General features: G+C 39.4%; 2 protein-coding genes across 2 annotated transcripts; one reads left to right on the plus strand and one right to left on the minus strand.

Moving 5' to 3' along the window:
• The first annotated feature begins 3,478 nt into the window (after positions 1 to 3,478).
• LOC105044078 (cold shock domain-containing protein 4) lies at positions 3,479 to 4,386 on the plus strand. Its single transcript, XM_010921875.3, has one exon. It carries the CDS (start codon positions 3,561 to 3,563, stop codon positions 4,101 to 4,103), a length of 543 nt encoding a protein of 180 aa, XP_010920177.1. The 5' UTR covers positions 3,479 to 3,560; the 3' UTR covers positions 4,104 to 4,386.
• An 8,543-nt stretch (positions 4,387 to 12,929) lies between these two features.
• Positions 12,930 to 17,169, minus strand: LOC105044079 (auxin transporter-like protein 2). Its single transcript, XM_010921876.3, has 7 exons — positions 16,742 to 17,169; positions 16,476 to 16,661; positions 16,248 to 16,360; positions 15,921 to 16,104; positions 15,712 to 15,809; positions 14,465 to 14,930; positions 12,930 to 13,637 (listed from the first exon to the last, which is right to left on the minus strand). The coding sequence occupies exons 1-7, from the start codon at positions 16,913 to 16,915 to the stop codon at positions 13,284 to 13,286; spliced, it is 1,575 nt and encodes a 524-aa protein (XP_010920178.3). The 5' UTR covers positions 16,916 to 17,169; the 3' UTR covers positions 12,930 to 13,283.
• Positions 17,170 to 19,026: the final 1,857 nt, after the last annotated feature.

Genomic DNA, 19,026 nt, shown 5'->3' on the forward strand with positions numbered 1-19,026 from the left:
CTCGCATGGCTCTTCAGTGGACGTAGCCAATGATGTCTTCGTGCCATGCTTTTCTTCTTTTGCTTCCTAAGAGCCCGTCAGCTTTCCGAGTCCCCGAAACCAAAAGTAACTCAGAAAAAAATATCATAAAGCCCGCGGCGATACTGCAGCCGAACCCACCAAAACAAGATCGTACAAAATATAAATAAACAAGCGCTTTGATCGAACTTGGATAACAGCAAAAATAATGAAATGGACCGAAATTGTTATGTTAAAATAATGAATGCCATAACTGCAATTCTGGTGGGAATGCAGCAAAGGTATTAAGGAATTACTCTCCAAATAATTATTTAATTGACTATTACCAAAAAAAAAATATTTAATTGATCACAGAAAAAATATTCTCAAAATATTAGCCAATAAAGATCATACTTTTGGAATGATATAGTTTCGGACATATTTTTCGGAAGACAAGCATAGCAGTGGATTGGATGGCTGTATTTATGGTGGAGCACTTCGAAAATACTCTTTGGTCAGATTTTAGCAGTTCCATCAATTTTTGAGGGATATTTTATTTTTTAATTTTTCTGTATATATTTATATAAGATTTATATAAAAAATCCATCAAATTATTGATTTTATCAAAAAAAATATTTTTTTATGGATAAATATACATTGAGTGGTCTTTAAATATCATATAGACATTGAATAAATATCTTGTACATATTTACTTGAGACTAAAACAATATTTCGTGATTGGATCAGATTGGATTTATATTTTGTAACTCTATTTCGTGATTAAAAATATACTATCTAATAATTAATAAATAATTAAAAAATAAATAAATATAAAGATAACTTAATCAAATATTTTTAATAAAAAAATTATTTTTAAGTTGATATAAGAAAATAATGATTTTTAAGGTACGTGTTTACCAACTATCATAATCATAATCATAATCTCTCAGTCTTTTCAATCCCAACTATTTTGTATGAGCCTTATGGGTCCTCATTTATTAAGTATTTTTATCTAAAGTTATCTCTATTATTATTCCATATTTTTCTATATCTTTTTTTATAATTTTTATTCACATTAAATTTAAAACTTGCTCTTTCTTTCTTCCAATATTCAATGCAAACTTAAATATCTTTTTTTATAGGACCCTTCTTAAATCTTCATTATATATATCTACATCATTTTAATTAATTCTTCATCACTTTACTCTTCATTTATGCCGCTCTTATAGCTTTTCTACTATATTCATTTGCTAAACTATCCTTGCTCTACCATGTGTCCATCATAATATTTTTTTTTTGATTCCTCGACTTATTTTTATATGTTTTCTTTATTGCTTGATATTTTGAGCCATACAGCACTACATCTCTTATCATTATTCTACAAAATTTTCTCTTAAGCCTTCAAAGTATGCTCCTGTTACATACATTTCGAATGCAGTTTTCTACTTCATCCATCCAACTTGAATTCTAGTATGTGTGTGTATATATCCATCTCTTTTTCCATTATTTTATGGCATAGATCCTAAATAACGAAATCGGCCACTCTATGGTATCTCTTATTTGTTAATCTTAACTGATATTAGCATTTCATTCTCATTAAATTTATATTCTATGAACTCTACCTTTTCCTACTAATTTTCAAGCATCTATCCTCTAAAGTTTTTCTCCATAATTTTAAATTCATATTTTTTTATAAATTTATAAATTATTATTTAAAAAAAATGGTATACTTGAGAATATTATAAATATGAACCGGTCAAATTGAACAATGAAGGTTTTAATATAACTAAGTTAAAATAGGCAAGAGGAGATGGGGTTGTTAAGATGAACAAAAATAGATTAATTTAAATAAGTTCATTCGATGAATTGAAAAAAATATTTATTATGAAGGAGAAGGGATTTTATATAATTTGGATCTTCAAGTCTGATTAGATCAAGTAGAGTTTAAGGGTCTATTTTCTATTAATCTAAATTAAACCTAGATATTATATGCATTGAGTCAAGGTCAGAGCAAGAATACACAAAATCCAGATCTGACCTATTTTCCAAATTGTGTCTAGTTTTTGTCCCCAACCAAACTTATGGGTCACCAAAAATAGATTGGATAGGGTCTAATCAAGTTTGAGTTATGTCAGTTGAACAATTAACAGTCTTAGATTCGGGATTTTTGGTAGGGTTAGATTTGGCCTGAGCTGTGTTAATTTTTTTTTATCTAAATTAGGCTTATATGGCATGCAAGACGAGATTGAGTAAGGTTATATAGAGTTAGAAATTATAAAATTGAGATCTAACATAATTTTTTAAATAAAATAATTTTTGACCCTAGATCTATAGTTGTTTATAAATAGATCGAGTCAAGACTAATAGACGAGTTATAAGTTGACTTGACCCATTTATAGTTTTACATTTATTATATATCAAACATAATTATTTTTAAATTTTAATATTTTTTAAGATTTTTTAATATCTAAGTCCAGGATAAAATTATAGGAAGACCACTAAGGATGGCTATTTTGATTTTTCTCACCAAATCATAATTAAAAAAATTTATATATGAAATTTAAAATTTCAAAAAAAATTATGCATTTAAAAATACTTTAATTGCAATTAATAGTTATTATTTCGCATTGATTACTTCATTATAACACTCACTGTCATTTTTTATTGCATTAAATACGTTATTATAACAATCATTATGATTTTTGTGTCATGAAAAATAAAATATTATAAAAGAGACCCGATGACATCCGTTCTAATATTATTACGGCCGATATAAGTTACAATTATTATTATTATTATTAAACATTAAACAGCAATATATATCTGTACCGTAAATAAAAACGGTAATATATCGAGGCAATTAAGCCTTTGCCTCCCCAAAATACCCAGAAGCCCCAAAAGCAAGCTCCAAGGCGGGGACGGTGGGGGCCAGAGGCTTCCAGCCCACCACCCACCTGCTCTCCGTGCATCATCATAACGAAGCTTGCTTCTTGGAAGCGACAGCCCCAACTGACTTGTCCCATCTCCGACATGCTTTCTGACTGCTCTCGTTGACCCTTTGACCGGTCCTCCCTCTTTCCATCTTATCCATTCCATTATGAGAACGTACAAAAATGGAATGAAATACTTATGACCCAATTAACTGATTTGATTAATTAATCAATGAATTAATGTATCACCTCCTGCTGATCCTGGCCGTTGGATCTATTAGATAATGACAAGAGCGAATTAATCAGTTAATTAATTGGTTAACTGAGGGAGGTTTGCCTGCCATTAACACGGTCCGCCTTGCACGGTCTCCGAGGCGACAACATAAGGAGCCCTAGACGATCCCATCCCACGCTCTCCATTTCAATGAGGACACGTCCCAGCCGTCCGATATGGGAGAATTTAATGGTCACCGAGGCGAGGGAGCTGACGTGGCGTGCGGAACGATTCACTGGGCCCCACTCGGTCTATATAATACGACAGACGCGCGACGCCCAGCCTAGAGAGAGAAAGTATCGTCGCTTGGTTTCCTTCTTTGTTCTCTCTCTTAGGGTTAGGGTTTTGTGGGTGGGGAGATGGCGCAGGGGAGCGAGCGGATGAAGGGGACGGTGAAGTGGTTCAACGGAACCAAGGGGTTCGGATTCATCACTCCAGATGAGGGCGGGGAGGATCTTTTTGTGCATCAGACGTCGATCAAAGCCGAGGGCTACCGGACCCTGACCGAGGGCGAGCAAGTCGAGTTCACCGTCGCCGAGGGCGACGACGGCCGTATCAAGGCGGTGGATGTGACTGGTCCTGATGGAGGATCCGTCCTGGGTGGCGGCAGTGGAGGCGGCCGCAGGGACGGGTACGGTGGAGGCGGGGGCCGAGGCGGCGGGGGCCGCGGCGGAGGAGGTTATGGCGGCAGGTATGGAGGTAGGAGTGGAGGGATGAGGGGCTACGCCGGCGGAGGAGGTCCCTGTTACAACTGCGGCGAGTCTGGGCACCTCGCAAGGGACTGCTACCAGAGCGTTGGCGGTGGCGGAATCAGCGGGAGGTACGGCGGCGGCGGCGGCGGCGGAGGGTCCTGCTACAACTGTGGCGAAGCTGGGCATTTCGCAAGGCAGTGCCCGAAGTGAGGATGGTTCTTTGACCCTTATTTCTCCTCTCTTTATACCTACCCTCACAAAAGTATTTGCTGTTTTGGATTGTGACTGCTGGGATCTGTCATATTGCATCTGGATTCTATCTTTTTCTTTGGGATATCTTAAACTTTTTAATGGATTGTGTGTTCTGGGGTGATTGTTAATGATGTCTGTGAGGGAAGCGGACATCTTACAGAAGATGGTTGGTTGATCATATGCTTCCTTAATACAGAGTTAATTTGATGCTTTTCAATATATACTGTCGCTGTTGGTGGAATGAAGGCTTTTGTTTCAGTTTAGCGTTGTTAATTCTTCATGCTATACCATCCTGTATGCATATTATTTCTGCTATAGTTTGTTTATTAGATCATGCTTGGGGTGCGTGCTACGCTTTACTATGTTATCTCCGATCAAGATGGGTATTTATTTTTATCCTACCTTCGTATCAGTGAGTTTTTAAAAGTAGAAATGGAGTTCGGGTGTGATGGATTAGACCATGTTGGCATGAAGGTGTTCGTGTACGTTTTTGCTGAAGAAATTCTTTGGTGCGTGGATTGCTCCGAAGTGGTCTTTCTTCAGTTTTGGAGTTACAGGGCTCTTTTCTCGTACTGTGTTTTCTTCTTGATGAACTCTCCTATTTCTTATTATGGTTTAATGGCTCATGGGTGCTTGAGACTAGAGCTGAAAACAATCTATTTGTGGTGTCTGGAACTGTCTGACATGCTTCAATGGTTTCTTAAATTGCCTTGGCTTATGTTATGCTGGGGGATTTAATTAGTGAAATGAATACAAGGAATGTCCCAGTTGTCCATGCTGCAATATATGATGCTTTTTTGTTTAGTTGATGGTAGTTGGCTTGATAGCTATGCTTGTGGTTGGTCGACTAGAGGGATTGCATGTTGGAAATTATGATTGAAACATGAAACTGAATCTTTAATGCTTGTCAAAGTTAGTGATATCGAAAAGGGAAGGGCATTGAAAATGTTATGTGCGGCACCTGATTTAGATCGTCTACGTTTCCTTCTGGTATTACTTGATTTTTTCTAAAGGATTCCCTTATTTCTCATTGTTTATCCTTTTTCTCAACTTGCATGAAACTGAAACGAAATGATTTGCTTATTGCATCGATAATGTTTCGTTAAAACTAGCTTTTTTCTAAAAAAAAAATTCTTGGTTTTTTTTTCTCTTTCGGGAGGTGCGGTTGGGTGGGGGAGGTGACGCTATAACTTCACCTCGTGTATCGAAACCCGTTGGCTTGTAAAAGACGTATTCCTTTATTTAGTTTTTGGTTTTCAATTATGATATAGGATATGTTGCTTTCTGGTTTCCAATGCATCTGTTTTTCCCTTTGTTTGGTGTGTCGGGGCTTCCAATTCATCTATTTGACGTTTTGATTCGGTGTATGTCAACCTTGGCTAGAGATATGTTAACTTTTTTGATTCCAGAAGATAAAATAGTCCTTGTTAATTTTTATTTTATTTCTCCATGTTTGTTTTTCTGCCTCTGGTCATCATTCTTATGCATAATTTCATGTACCACGAGCAATACTTCCGATAATTATACATGCTCCATTATTGTTTCTGTTATATTGATTGCTTAATGCATGGATGCTAGTTGTGATAATACACCTACTTCAGGGATCTCTTGGCTAAGCTTTATTTTTCTTTGTATCGATAAAGTGCTTGATTATTGTATTTTACATTTGTTTATGGCGAAGAACATTTTCTTTAGGACTTTAAACTTGTGGTTACGGGCTTTTAGCTGAACAAAGTATTTTGGTTCAGGTCTTTAGATCGATGGTTGGTTGGACTTTTGGCGTGCTGTCTGAAAGCTCAATCTAATTTTTGTTTTTGATTCATGACTCTTCTTTTGATTTGGTTAAACAAGATTTTCAATTGTATCACAGCAAAACAACAAAAAGAAAATAATTATTAAATTCTTTTCTTCAGTGCTTTGTGTTTCTTGTCCTTTTGATCATGGTCTTTACAATTGGTTTGATTGATATTATTACGGCAACTGTCTATTATTGATGATGCCAAGTCTAGTTTTGCTATTTGAGAGTTAATGTGAAATAAGTCTATGCTCATCTTGGTCCTAGTTTTGTGTAAACCTCTAGCTAGGATAGGTTATTACTTCATCTCATTATAAACTTCTCTTAAAAAAAAAGAAAACTATTTGCTTTAACTAATACTCACACCCTTAATATCACAATTATCCTGAGGCTTTACGTGTATCTACATCAGACATTATGATTTTTTTAGTCTGAGTCAAATCGATGGCTAAAGACCATATCGATTTAGTAAAGGAACTTGGAAAGGAGAGGAAGAAGGTGAAGAGGATAGTTACATGATTTACATGATTTTGATATGTTGTTTAATGTTGGTGTTTGGTTTCATCCCATGGTCTTCATCTTGGCTGAAATTTCGGCTAAGATCTCGGTTTAGGGAACGTGCATGTGATACGATATAAATCTAATATAAATAACAACCTCAGTTTTCTCGGTTGATGTACACTATAATGTCCGGATACATCTGTCACTGTTATATCCGGATATCGGCCGATATTTTTCCGAGGTGATATCCATGACTGCAATGAAGTAGGAGAAGCAAGCTTGAGGAGGTGGAAGGCCGACGGTGCCGGCACGTGTGGCGTGATGTGAGAAGGAAAGACAGAGATAGGTGGGGAGAAGACAACGGCACCAGAAGCGGAGAATTGACCGCGAGACGCCCATGAGGTGAAGGGGCCACGGCGGATCGGTCCGTCTTGGTATCGGGCACAAGCTGAGATGGCCGAGATACCGGCCCTTAAAAACCTCGCCACCTCCAATCTAAAGGAAGGAAAAGTTGTCCCTGAGTCCCCGTCAACTTTTTTTCTTTTTTTTGGTGAACAGTCCCTGTCCACTACTTAAAAGCGTTGATTTCCTCCGGTTTCACACAAGGAAACCAGGAATTTGTTTGGATGAGCATTGCACAGTGGGTAAAAGAGCTACTTCTTTTACTGAGAAAGTGGATCGTGTCTCATAATAGAGGTGGCTGTGCTCCACAACTTTGCAGGAAATCCGCGTCTAAAAGAGTCCATGGTGGAGAAACTGAAAGAGAGAGAGAGAGAGAGGTTGATTAGCTTTTTCCATGTAGAAACAGGATGACACTGTAAAGAAAGATATCATGTGCTCATAGACAAATTAAAAGAAAGGTTACCATGCCTTTTCTTTAGCCTCGCGTGCCTTGTAAAAGTGGTATGGGGACTAGCGGCAAGCTCTCTTTGGTTCTGGGACAGACTCTTGAGTGAACTCCAGTACCTCCTGCCTTTTTGATGTAACAGTACCTCATGCCATAACATTATTTGGACCGCATTTGGCTCTCCACCTGATGTCATCCTCCTCTCTTCTTTATGCTGACCATCTGGTGAGACCCTGCCCGTCTTTAGTGTGCCAATTCTAATCATTTTGGTGTAAGAACTGAGCAGGGTAGCCATCAAAATCTTTTTCAGTTTGTCGGAGAACAGTTCCTTCAAAGGGCCTCAAACCTGGTACCACAAGCAGGCTAATACTCAGATGCCATATGGCACGGGAGGGTCTGTAATTTGAAGCACCAATACCCTCCTAACACGGGGCAATGGAGCGCTGTGCTGTTTGCACCATGAGCATATTCACTGCTTTGATTGATAAGCTCAAATCGTTTAGTCTGTGTTCTGGAGCGTTTTTCTGTTTGTACTACCCAAGGAGCAAGTTGTAGTATGATGTTAACTGTTCTTGGGGCTTTCAGCTCTTCATGTTGCCTAGATCTTTCATACATCTTTTCCTCTGATTATTAAAACTTCAATGGTGGTTTCAGTGAGCTAATGAGGACCCCAACTCTTGATGGAAATAGTTAAACAGTTTCCTTTTTGTTTCACTTCATGTTGAACTGGAAAATTTAACCGAAAGAGAGATCCAAAATTAAGTCGTTCTTGATTCTTTTGCTGTTGGCTTATCTGGCTGGACTGGTCCCGGGTAGCATTTTTCCTCTTCTCAGGTTCACTGCGTTGTTCCTCAGGTTTCCAAGAGTAGAAGGTTGCTCCTGGACTCTCACATGGTGGTTTAGTTTGAGCTGCCTGACCATGTGGTTTGTCAACTGCTGTCGTAGCTGCGACCGGTGCTTCCTGTTGACCAAAGCAGCTTTGCATTAATTTGTTGCTTCCCATGGTGGGTCTATAATTGTTCTGAAGCACTCAGCTAGTATTAGGATTTGTAGAGCTTCATGGTTATAAGTTGTAGTAGCACCTACCTAGAAACCTCTTTTTTTTTTTCTCTTTTTCCTTCTTATTTCTTACAATGGCCTATAGACTGGTGACATCATGTCATCGATACATAGGCTGGCTGATTGGTCGGGGCATGATCAGCAAATAGTGATGATATTATTGTACGAGACTCATGAAATTTTCATATATTTCTTCTGAACAGCGTGTCAAATCTTCAGAATGACACCATTACCTCACAAGGAGCTGCTGTCATAGAGCATGCCCATTTGTTTACAGCAACTTGATGAATCGCTTGGAATTGTGAAGCAAATCTGCATGCACCGTTTAGGTGCTCGTTCCTAGCATGGTCGTGGCATCATATGGTTTCTTGTTTCCTTGATGTGACTCCTGGACTAGTAGCTTCATTATAAGATTTTGGTTGTCCCAGGGATAAGTTGATAATTAATTTATTCAAGGTGGTGCTTTTGATTCTCATGGAGTTCAAACATTTTTAAGTGATCCAAAGCTTCTAATCCAAGTACACAGTTGACTTGTTTGAGGGCAGGGTGGTCAGAATTCTTCTCATATATTTTCTATTTTCCCATTCTCCACTGTAAGAAGTTACTTATTATTCGAAGATTGATGAAGTCATGGCATGATAACAAGAACGTAAGTTTACATTTTTGAGGATCGGTTCTCTCTTCTTATGAGGAGATGGAGTCCCTTATTTATTATATTAAAATAAGTTTCTGGAGAGGCCCGTAACAAAGTTGTGCGGGATCGGAATTTGTTACTTCGATTAGAGTTTAGTGCTTTGTCCTACAAGCTTTTTTGGGAAAGCTCTTCTTGCTAGGGAAGACTTGTGGAAATGAATTTCCTAAAAGATCAGGATGAACTTAGGTTGGAGATGATGATAATATATTGTGCTACTAGATTTTTTGAGCTATTCTAAATCTGACTTTGTCGTACTTTGTGATGCATGTTTTTCCCCTTTTTTGATATAAAAGATGGAAGCTTTGTTAGCATTTCATTAAGATCTTTGTATTGCATGTTGAATTGTATTTTGATCTATGATGAGGAGATTGAGAGGTAGTATTTGATGTTTGTTGTTCAATATTTTGATCTAGAAAAGGTTGACGTTCTTGAAAGGTGCTCTCTTGATATTTTTATCACCCGAGACCTGCTAGAGTTGTGTTGAACTAGTTCTGTTTCCCCGTCAGATTTTTGCATTTTTAAATGATCGACTTTTATCAAAATAGTGGAATAGAATGGAATTATTCCATAGAGTAGGGGTAGATATTCCTTTTGGTAGTGTTTGGTTGGGTTATTTTGGGTGGAATAAAGGCTTGTTCCACCTTATTCCTCCAAACAGATGAAAAAATGATGGTGGACCATCCTGGTTTAGCAATTCCGGTTAATCTTCTCTAATTCTAGAATACCAATTCCATGGTGGATCATGGAGTTGATAATTTTAGATCATATTGAACATCAATTGGAATAACATTGTATTAATTGCATTGAAATAAAGGTGGAATATACCAGATTTTCAACCAAATAGAAATCTGAAATAACAAAGATGAATAGCTATTCTTCAAGAATTCATATTCCTATTTCAGAAATAAAATTTAGATATCTAAACACTATCTTTAAATACAATTTTTGCCGTGTCTACTTTTTAAACACACCAAAATAGGGAGAGCAATTCTATTCATATAATAAAAACCAAAGAAATACGGAAACTGAAGGAGTCATTTATTCATCCACTTAACCCTCCAACCAAAAAGTAATTTATTCCCCAGAATAGACTATTCCATCCACAGTAAACTGGATAACTCTCCTAAAATTATCCCTTGTACTAAGCTCAGCCTTAGTGTTTTTCTTGCCATTACTCTTTTGTTATTATATCTCCATATTTGACAACTGATAATTTCCTTGCCCTAATTTGAGTCTCATGCTCATTAAATTTGCTTCGGTGTGCGCTATTATCGGTCTCAAATGCATTAATTTTCTTTTGTTCCTCCTCTCTGATTTCTGACCCTGTGGTGTTTTTCCTCTAACACTTCATGATCTTCATAAAATGTTCATGGGTTATTCTAATCTTCTTTTCTCAAAAAATGAAGCACTAGTTCGCTCTTTGTGGACACTTCCCTCAGACAAACACAAAATCAACATTTGCCATTCATCTTCTTTTCCAACAAAGTTTTACTTTTAGTTTGGATGGACAAAATAGCTCTTTCAAAGACCCCAAAAGTTCTCAATCTTGATGAACATGAGATATGATCCTGAATTTATAGTACAACAATATAGAAATTTTTCCAAAACAAATTATTCTTAAATTTTAATTACACACATCGACTATTTGTGGACTTGGAAAATTAGATGGATCTCCATAGTTTTGTCAATGGTGGGGTCAATGATCGCCTTCATCTGTTTGACTGTTTCTATGTCGTTCAAAATTGCAAACAGTGTGCTAACAAACATTAAAGTTTTTGCAGCAGTTGTTGTATTGTTGCTTTTGGCATTTACTCTGTCTCCCACCGACAAAAACAGATAAACAGTATCAAACTAAAAAGTAAAATTTAGGAGAAAAGAACAGTAGAGAGGCTTTCTTGCTGTTTCCTCCTGTTAGTGAGTCAGCCCAAGACTTCGTTTTCATGCCTTTAGTTATATGCAGTTCTTAGCCTTAAGTTGTTGTCTGTCCTCTTGTGGTTTATAGTTATTGTTACTGTTAGAAACATCAGGGGATTCTAGGGCATGATATAGCTGGACATGTGTCTATCTTGGCTAAATGAATAAAAAAGGAATCCTTTTTCCTGCTGATTGGGACAACTAGGATTTATGGTGGAGAGAAATGGAGAAAACATGACATTAAGGTGTTGAAGATTGTTTGGGGTGAGCATTGTCCCAACTCCAGTTAGTGACAACATTAGATTGTGGCTACCAATTACCAAACCAATTTTGGTTAATCTTTAAGCTATTACTGTATCTCAGAGAACTTAGTTAAGGGCTTGTAACAGTGTGCATGTTAGGCTTCCGACCGAACCAATACCTAGTTGTTGGTTAAAAAAGTGCAGCAATATAAAGACATTTTGTAATATATAACTGCAAAATCAACTGGCCTGGTTCCCCAAATAAAAGTCTTCGAAAAATCCTTATATGTGGATGTTTTGTGAGAGGTTGTTATGATAAATATTATGTTCGTAAATCATTTTGCTCAATTCTTTGAATAGATCAGTAGTGTCAAAAAAAAGAAAAAAAGGTTTTATGTTATTATCACTAGCATCTACTTTAAATCTAGTATAAACTGTATTTGAGTGCTTTTTTGCTGCAACATGTACTCGTAAAAATAACCTATTTGCTTGTAGCAAACTGGATTAATCTCTGGTAGTCCTTTGGTGATGTTTGGTGCTTTCCTGGGTTCAACAGGTTATTATGTTTGTCATATCAGGTAAGATGCATGTAGCCTTTGATAGGAATCATGATTTTGTCAATTAGATGGGAAGAAATTGGATAATTTTCGCCATGCTTATTTGATAATTTACAAATAGTGAGATAAAAAAAGTAACAAAATTAGTGATGATCAACCTGATGGTCATGGTCTTATTATGTTTAGCTTCTCTGTTGACACATTTGTAGCGAGAGAGAGAGAGAGAGAGATGCATCAAATAGAGTATCCGTGCCCTACCTGTCACTCTAAAAGTGAAAGAACCCTAAGAAAAAGAAGGCTGAAAAGTATCACTTCTTTTTATTAATACTTCTAGTGTATGATATGTGCCAATCCTTGAAAGAAGCAATGACTTTATCGAGTCCAAAGTAATGGCCATGTCATGTGCCATCGCCCAGGGATTCCTTCTGCTACTCTTAACAAAACTGCCATAGCAAAGGACAACTTCTTTGTCCTTTTCTCTTGCATCTTTAGAGGAGACAACTTTCCCACCAGGTTGTTATTTTTGACCCATTAGTCCAATATTCTCTAGTTCATAGAGGATTAAGGAGGAGTTACTACATAAATATCAAATGTGACAAGGTATTAGCGAAATATGATCGAGATTGGCTTATGAGATCATGACACGGAGTAGATGGGGTCTAGTTAGGACTTAGAATTCCATTGGAATAGGAGCTTGGTGAGACAAAACGTGTCACCTGTTCACACTCTTTACACCTATTTCTATGTTTCTTCTCCTACATGAATCACCTTGAATCCGTTCCTGGATAATACTGATCTAAACATGAACACTTGGATGTTACAAAGTTTAATTTATCACTACAGCCTCGTCATGGATGTATGCTTACAAGATTTGGGTCTGGTGAATACCCGTGACGGGCAGGTTTTAGACAGTCCAAACCAACCACCATCTTTTGGCGCATGTGAAGTATTTAAATCTGCAACACTGTTATTTCCAGTATCCTTGTGATTCTTTTCCCAAAAAACCAGGGTGTCTCACTGTCTTAACTGATCTACTGGGTATTGAAGGGGAGTAAGGCTTACGAGAACCAAGAAATGGCAGGGCTCTCCTGTTAAGTAGCTAGCAACAAAGTAAGGCAATCATGCAGCTTCAAATGGAAAAAGGAGCATGAGGAGAAGATAAAGTTAGAGCCAACTACTCCTGTCACATCATATAATGATCCCATACAACTTCCATTTCTCAATTCACACACACACAAAAAAAAGAACTAGAACATTGGCAGCAAAGTAGAATGACAAAAAAAGCCAGCTGCTGCTTTAGTAACACCTCATTACTCTCCCTCTCTCCCCCCCTCTTCTCTCGTACCGAAAAACAAATTGACTACCAGCCTACATCCTGCCTTCCTCTTTTCCACTACCAAGCCTATTGGTTCAAATGGGACAATGATAATGAAATCCAGGTTCCTTGATCATTCTTTGGTTTCACATCTGAAAGGCTTTGTAGCTCATAGCACAGCTTCTCACAGCAATTGGGGTGTACCCGGCGTAGCTCATAGTCCATGATGGTGGTGGCGGCGATGGTGGTGGACAATATAAGATGGCGACGGAGAGGGAGAGGGAGACATGTTAGAAATGGTTGGAATGGTGTAGTTATGAACATTAGTGGGGAATGGAGCAGTGGAAGGATCTGTAGCGTTGGTAGGAAGGGGAAGACCAGGTGGTGGGGGGCACTGGTAGCACTTGGTGAAGAGGCCAAAAGTGTCGATCTGGCGGACGAAGTTGGTCATGCTAGCCCAACCACCGAACCCGAATCCCACCACCAGCACCCAACCCACCACAAATGCGTTGATCGTGTACATTCCAATCCACCTCCCGACAAACCTCGGTGGCGGCTCCACTGCGCTCTGCAAAGCACCACAAAAGACGTGTTAACGTCTATAGTCATCGACTAATGCAACCTACTTATAAACTCCTAGGATTTGGGAAACTTGCTTACGATCATGTCTGATGATGGTATTGCTTTTGTTTCATGCTCTGAGTTCGGTTTTGCGATATGCTCCTAAGTATCTATTACTTATGCCTTTCTTACTGAGGTTAACACAATTATTATTAGCTAATTCTGGCACTAATATTCATATTCTACTGCATCAACCAATCTAGTACCAATAATTACAAAAATGCAAGTATAAATCTGGTGAGAAGTGATTTTAGATTTTCAGACTCTAGCAAGGCAGGAAGGTCCTTATGGTATAAAATATAACTATAGGAGTTCGCGTTTTGTAAAATATATATCTGCGTACAAAACGAAAGATTAACTCGTACAAAACTACAAACTAGCATTAGGTTTAGGTACAACTTGCCTTCCTCCAAAAATAATAAGGTACATGAAATAAGGTAGACAAATCTTTATATTAATTATATTTAGTGTAATAAGATCTATTATGTGCAGGCCCCATTTGTTTGTCTGTTAGGCTTTGTGTATCAAGGGGTTGCAGAATTCTTGTCTGACATGCAAGTAAGCATAATAAAGTAGATATTAATTATTAGCAAGATTGCTATCAGGCTTTTACACGCAAAAAGTAACCTTTCAGAGGGGCTAATTAAGAATATCACTACCTCTCTCCCAAGGGTTTCTTTGCAATAATAAAGTTTCTTAAGAAGCTAAACACAAACCAAATTAAACGAACAAAAAGAAAAAGTTGAATAATTTTTGTTTGAGGGGAAAAATTACCTCCCGGGCTGCGGCGGTGCGGAAGGTGAGCATGTGGGCAAGGGAGGGGATGATGTAGACGGTGAAGCTGACGAGGAGGGAGCCGACGGCAGAGTTGATGGGGCCGAAGAAGGGAAAGATGATGGCCAGGAACCAGATTGGAACCACGACGGGGAGCCGCGCCGCCGCCCGCTTGCACAAACTCCGGCAGTCGTGGAGCCCCACCAGCTTCTCCCACACGAAGTAGAGCGGCGTACACGCGAACCCGAACGTGATGAACTGGTGGATCAGCATCAGCACCACCGCCGCGTCTCTCCACGCCGTCCGCGGTAGCAGAGCAAAGGCATTCGAGTGGTCGAGTAGTAGGTCGCCGAACGCCCAGTAGACGCTCGCCGCCGATGGCAACGTCAGCGTCAGCACGTACAACGTTGCTAGCAAGTAGATGGCCTTGAACTTTTGAGGCTTCCACATCGCATGCATGATCTCCCTGATGATGATATATTTTTTTCTCTTATTAGTGCTCGTTAGCTATTTAGCTAGTGTTATTAGCATTTAAACTATGTCTTTAATTACTTGTATAAACCAAAAAAAAAAAGGGGTGGTGCAGGAGGTCGATTGGTCTATATGCATCTGTCCTAGTCTAGCATGCAGGTTCCACCAGTAGATGCTACTGCCTCGTGCCTTAGAGGTGGTAAAGGAAAGCTTGTTTGACTGTCAAAATTAACCACGGATGTGACAGTGGGAACTCGCATACCGCAGCATACTAATAATATTGTCAGGTTTCCCAGAGAGAGAGAGAGAGAGAGTCATTTCTAGCCTGGAAGCGGTAGGAGCACTGTGTATGTGATTAATGAATGAGAAAGAAAAGAAGAGAGCAGAAGAGAACGAATGTTGCATGCAGCTGTCTTTTCTTTATTTTGAAATAAGATAATTAAAAAGAGTACAACAGGTGCACGTAAGAAAACTTCAGGAAGCCTTTCCGTCATGGCTAAGGTTATATCTATATTTGATGCCGTATTAACGATTTTCCTCCCGTAAATAAAGACAAGATAAGAGTCAGAGTGCTGTGATTAGGTTGGAGGGGTATAGTGGTCCCACTATCTGGTCAAAAAGCAGACAGGTCCAGATGATGCATGCATCACAAGAAATTAAAAAAAAAAAAAATCAGAGACAAAAGAAAGATAAGAAGAAGCGGGCAGATCACGTCACATGGGCAAGTGGGTTTATTTATTTTTGTTGTTTGGATGTAGGAGTAGTTGTCGGCTTACACTGTAACAGCGTGGCCACCAAATGTGTAGAGAATGTTTGTGGCGCCCGTAAAGTAGAGAACCAGCTTAGTCGGTCCCGAATGCTTCACTCCCTCCACCTGCCGTCAATTCACCACCCAACATCCCACGTTTCAAGGGACAAAGCTGAAGAAAAACAACAATAGAGAAATGGGCTTGACCATCTTGTGAGTCTTGAGAAGACCACATACCTGGCCATGAAGGAGGGAAGCAACAGTGAGATACCAAGCAGTGTAGGTTGTCATAAGGAGACCAAGGAAGGACCATATCCTATAGTTGTGGAAAGATGGGATGAACACTGTGGTGGCACAGCAAGCCCCGAATATATAGGTCCATGTCCTCTTGTCCAGCTTGTCATTGATGTAGTATATGTTACTGCCACCAAGGAGACATGGACACAACAATAGATCAGCCCTCGACTCTTTAGCCTTCCTCATAATAATCTTGAAGAGAACAAAATTAATAAAGTAAAAAAAAAAAAAAAAAAAAAGAGAAGAATGAACAGGAGCAGCAAATACCTAGCACAAGCAATGAGCTGAATGACGGATCCAAATAGAAGAAAAGTGCAGTTGAAGGCCAATCCCACATTCCTCCAGTGCTTCCCTAGAAGCCCATCTAACACCTCGAACCACTTTTTTCATAAAAAACAAAACCAAGAAACATAACAACACAAACAAAATGCCAGGTAAGGAAATGGCCATAGACGATAGCTAACATCAAACAAAGAAAAGTGGAGAGAGTAATACCTGAATGACATGGTTCCTGAAGTCCACCTTCTCCCTCTCCTTCCGAGTCCTATACTCTACATAGAGAATACTGATGAGGTAAGCCGTCCAGCTCCCCATGAGACCATAAAACAGTTGGAAAAGGATACCACTCATCATCCCCAGCTGTGAAAAGGAATATGGCAGCGTAAGTAGCACCTGTGCCACCTGAGAACCAAACCATACAAAGTCTTAAGCCCGTATTGGGGTGAGAAATGAGAAGAACGGAAGGGAAACAAGTAACGAACCTGGTTGGAAGCACAACTGAACCAAGCGTCATAGGCGGAGCCGCCATGCCATAGGAGGCTGGAGAGCCTTGACTTGATGGTCTTGGACTCCCCCTCCTGCTCCATCTCTATATACCTTCCCACCATCACCGTCTCCACCACCTTGTCCTCGTTCCCGTTCAAGGCCGACCCCATCTTACTCCTTGGCTTTGCGTACTCTCTCTTCTAGCTCAAAGTGCTCTTGTTGGTTATTCTTCTTTTTCTCTCTTTCTTTCCCTTCCTTGTTAGAGTAGGAGCTGACGAAATCGGATGACTAGCAAGCTACCGTTTGGACTCCATGTGGGAAAGAAGAGGGTTGGTCTTCTACTTATACTGCGATTGGTGGGGAAGCGAGATGGTTTTGGGAGGGGTTCATGAGTGCTCTTCCTCTCTCTCTCAGAAGAGAAGAAAAGAGCGAGGGGAAACGGGCTTTAAGCAGGAAACAGCCTGGTTTTGGACCGTTAGTTTTTTAAATTAAATAAATTTATAATTTGCACTGATGCTAGCGTGGGCTATCCCGCTCCGCACGAGCGGCTCACCCCGGTTCCCGAGTTAGTCTACACCACCCGGACCGCACCAGAGTTCGTGAATCGTGATTAATTTAGAACACAAGACATTTTAAAATTGTTACATAGCTTGTTAAATATTACTTGGTTCTCTTCCCGGTGGCCTTCCACTCTCCACTAATATCACTGAAACGCCCCCGAGTTGTGTTATCACTGCCCTCGTGGCAGGTCACCAATTGGATTATCTTTCGATCTTATACGAAGCTTGGCTCAACCGGCAGTCGCTTGTTGGATCATTTTTTTTTTTTTTTAATTCGTAGTTTATTCTATAACTCTGTTATTTTCCCCGGTTTTACTTCTGATTGACATTTAGCAACCATGCTGGTTGCAGCCCAAAATTGAAGTTAATGTGACCCATTTCTACAAGCTAATATCTCAACCAGTTTTTTAACATATGACTATCTAATCCTTCTTAAAGATTAAACGTATATTTGGCCGCTCAATTTGATCAATAGTTCAGGTTACTCTAGGTTTGAGGTTGGATCAAATCCGAACACAGTGAGCCTTTGATATTACCATTAACTTATTGTCCGGTACATCCATGATGGTGATGGATGGCTATGATTGCCAGACCTTTATTTGTCTTGTCAATTGTGGGGCAAATAAAAATCGCTCCTACTGTTTGTAATGGGGGTGGGGTTAATCTCGGAACTCGAGAGACGAATTTCCTACGGCAATGTACATGTGGAAAAGAGAGAGGAGGGGATACTTTAAGAGACGAGTTTAGTGGTGAGAAAGAGGGGAACGGTGGAAAGGAGGAAGACCGCATGATGGCATCCGAGCGAGCGTGTTCGCTTTATGTGGGGTGGGGCCGAAGGCCTTGGAGGGCTCCCCACCCTACAGCAAAGGCGCTTTACCACATGGGGGGCCGGTGCACACGAGGACACGCAGGCTATTATTATTATTAAATAAACAGCTAAAACAAGCCAAAACAAAAGGGAGGGAAGGGGAAAAAAAAGAAAAAGAAAAAGAAAACGAGTGGGGGGCCCACAAGGTGGAACGAGTGTTTGGGCCTTGTGCCCCGGGGAAACGGCAGGCTCCTCAGTAACATTCCCTCTTTTCCCTTATTGTGTTTCCCTTTCTTTTTGTCCTCCCAAGGCCTGGTGCTCCACCCCTTCCACTGGAACACATCCCACACCCCCACATGGTGGAATTCTTTTATCTCCTACTTGTGTGAGAGAGAGAGAGAGTGCACCTTAAGCTTATTATATTTCTCTCATTTCTCCTGGCTTCTGCACCAGTGTCGGTCTTTCCATCAATCTATTAAAACTTGGCACTAGACCGTCTTGATGAAATATTTCTCATGCCTATTCTTTCTTGCCTTTATATCAGATATATGGCAAAAATATGGACAAGCAAGGAAAAATAGTAAAGGTCATAAGTTAAAACAAGCAACAAATTTGATATGATGCTGATAGATGGGATTTTTTTTTTTTTTTTTTGATACACTTTCCAGACTGACACCTCCCAGGCTTGTTAAAGTTGTGAGGTCAGGCGCATGCTGCATGCAAAACAAAGCTTGAGATTCATGTTTGAAGCATGCATGATGCTGGTGAGGTCATCCAGTGGTGCTCTCCAAGCCTGTCGCCCTCAAGAGACCAGTTATAAGTCCACCATTTACCAAAGTCAGGTGATGGAAACAAAGTTTGGACGATGCTATATGTCTACAGAGATGGAGAAATAAGTCAATAACACATTTCA

This window comes from Elaeis guineensis, chromosome 4, assembly GCF_000442705.2.
Source record: "Elaeis guineensis isolate ETL-2024a chromosome 4, EG11, whole genome shotgun sequence".
NCBI classification, from domain to species: Eukaryota; Viridiplantae; Streptophyta; class Magnoliopsida; order Arecales; family Arecaceae; genus Elaeis; species Elaeis guineensis.

Coding starts and splice junctions, on each gene's coding strand:
- LOC105044078 (XM_010921875.3), top strand. CDS start 3,561: ATGGCGCAGGGGAGCGAGCGGATGAAGGGGACGGTGAAGTGGTTCAAC.
- LOC105044079 (XM_010921876.3), bottom strand. CDS start 16,915: ATGGGGTCGGCCTTGAACGGGAACGAGGACAAGGTGGTGGAGACGGTG. Junction 16,662..16,741: donor TCAGTTGTGCTTCCAACCAG/GTTCGTTACTTG, acceptor TTTGGTTCTCAG/GTGGCACAGGTGCTACTTAC. Junction 15,810..15,920: donor CTTCCCTCCTTCATGGCCAG/GTATGTGGTCTT, acceptor AATTGACGGCAG/GTGGAGGGAGTGAAGCATTC.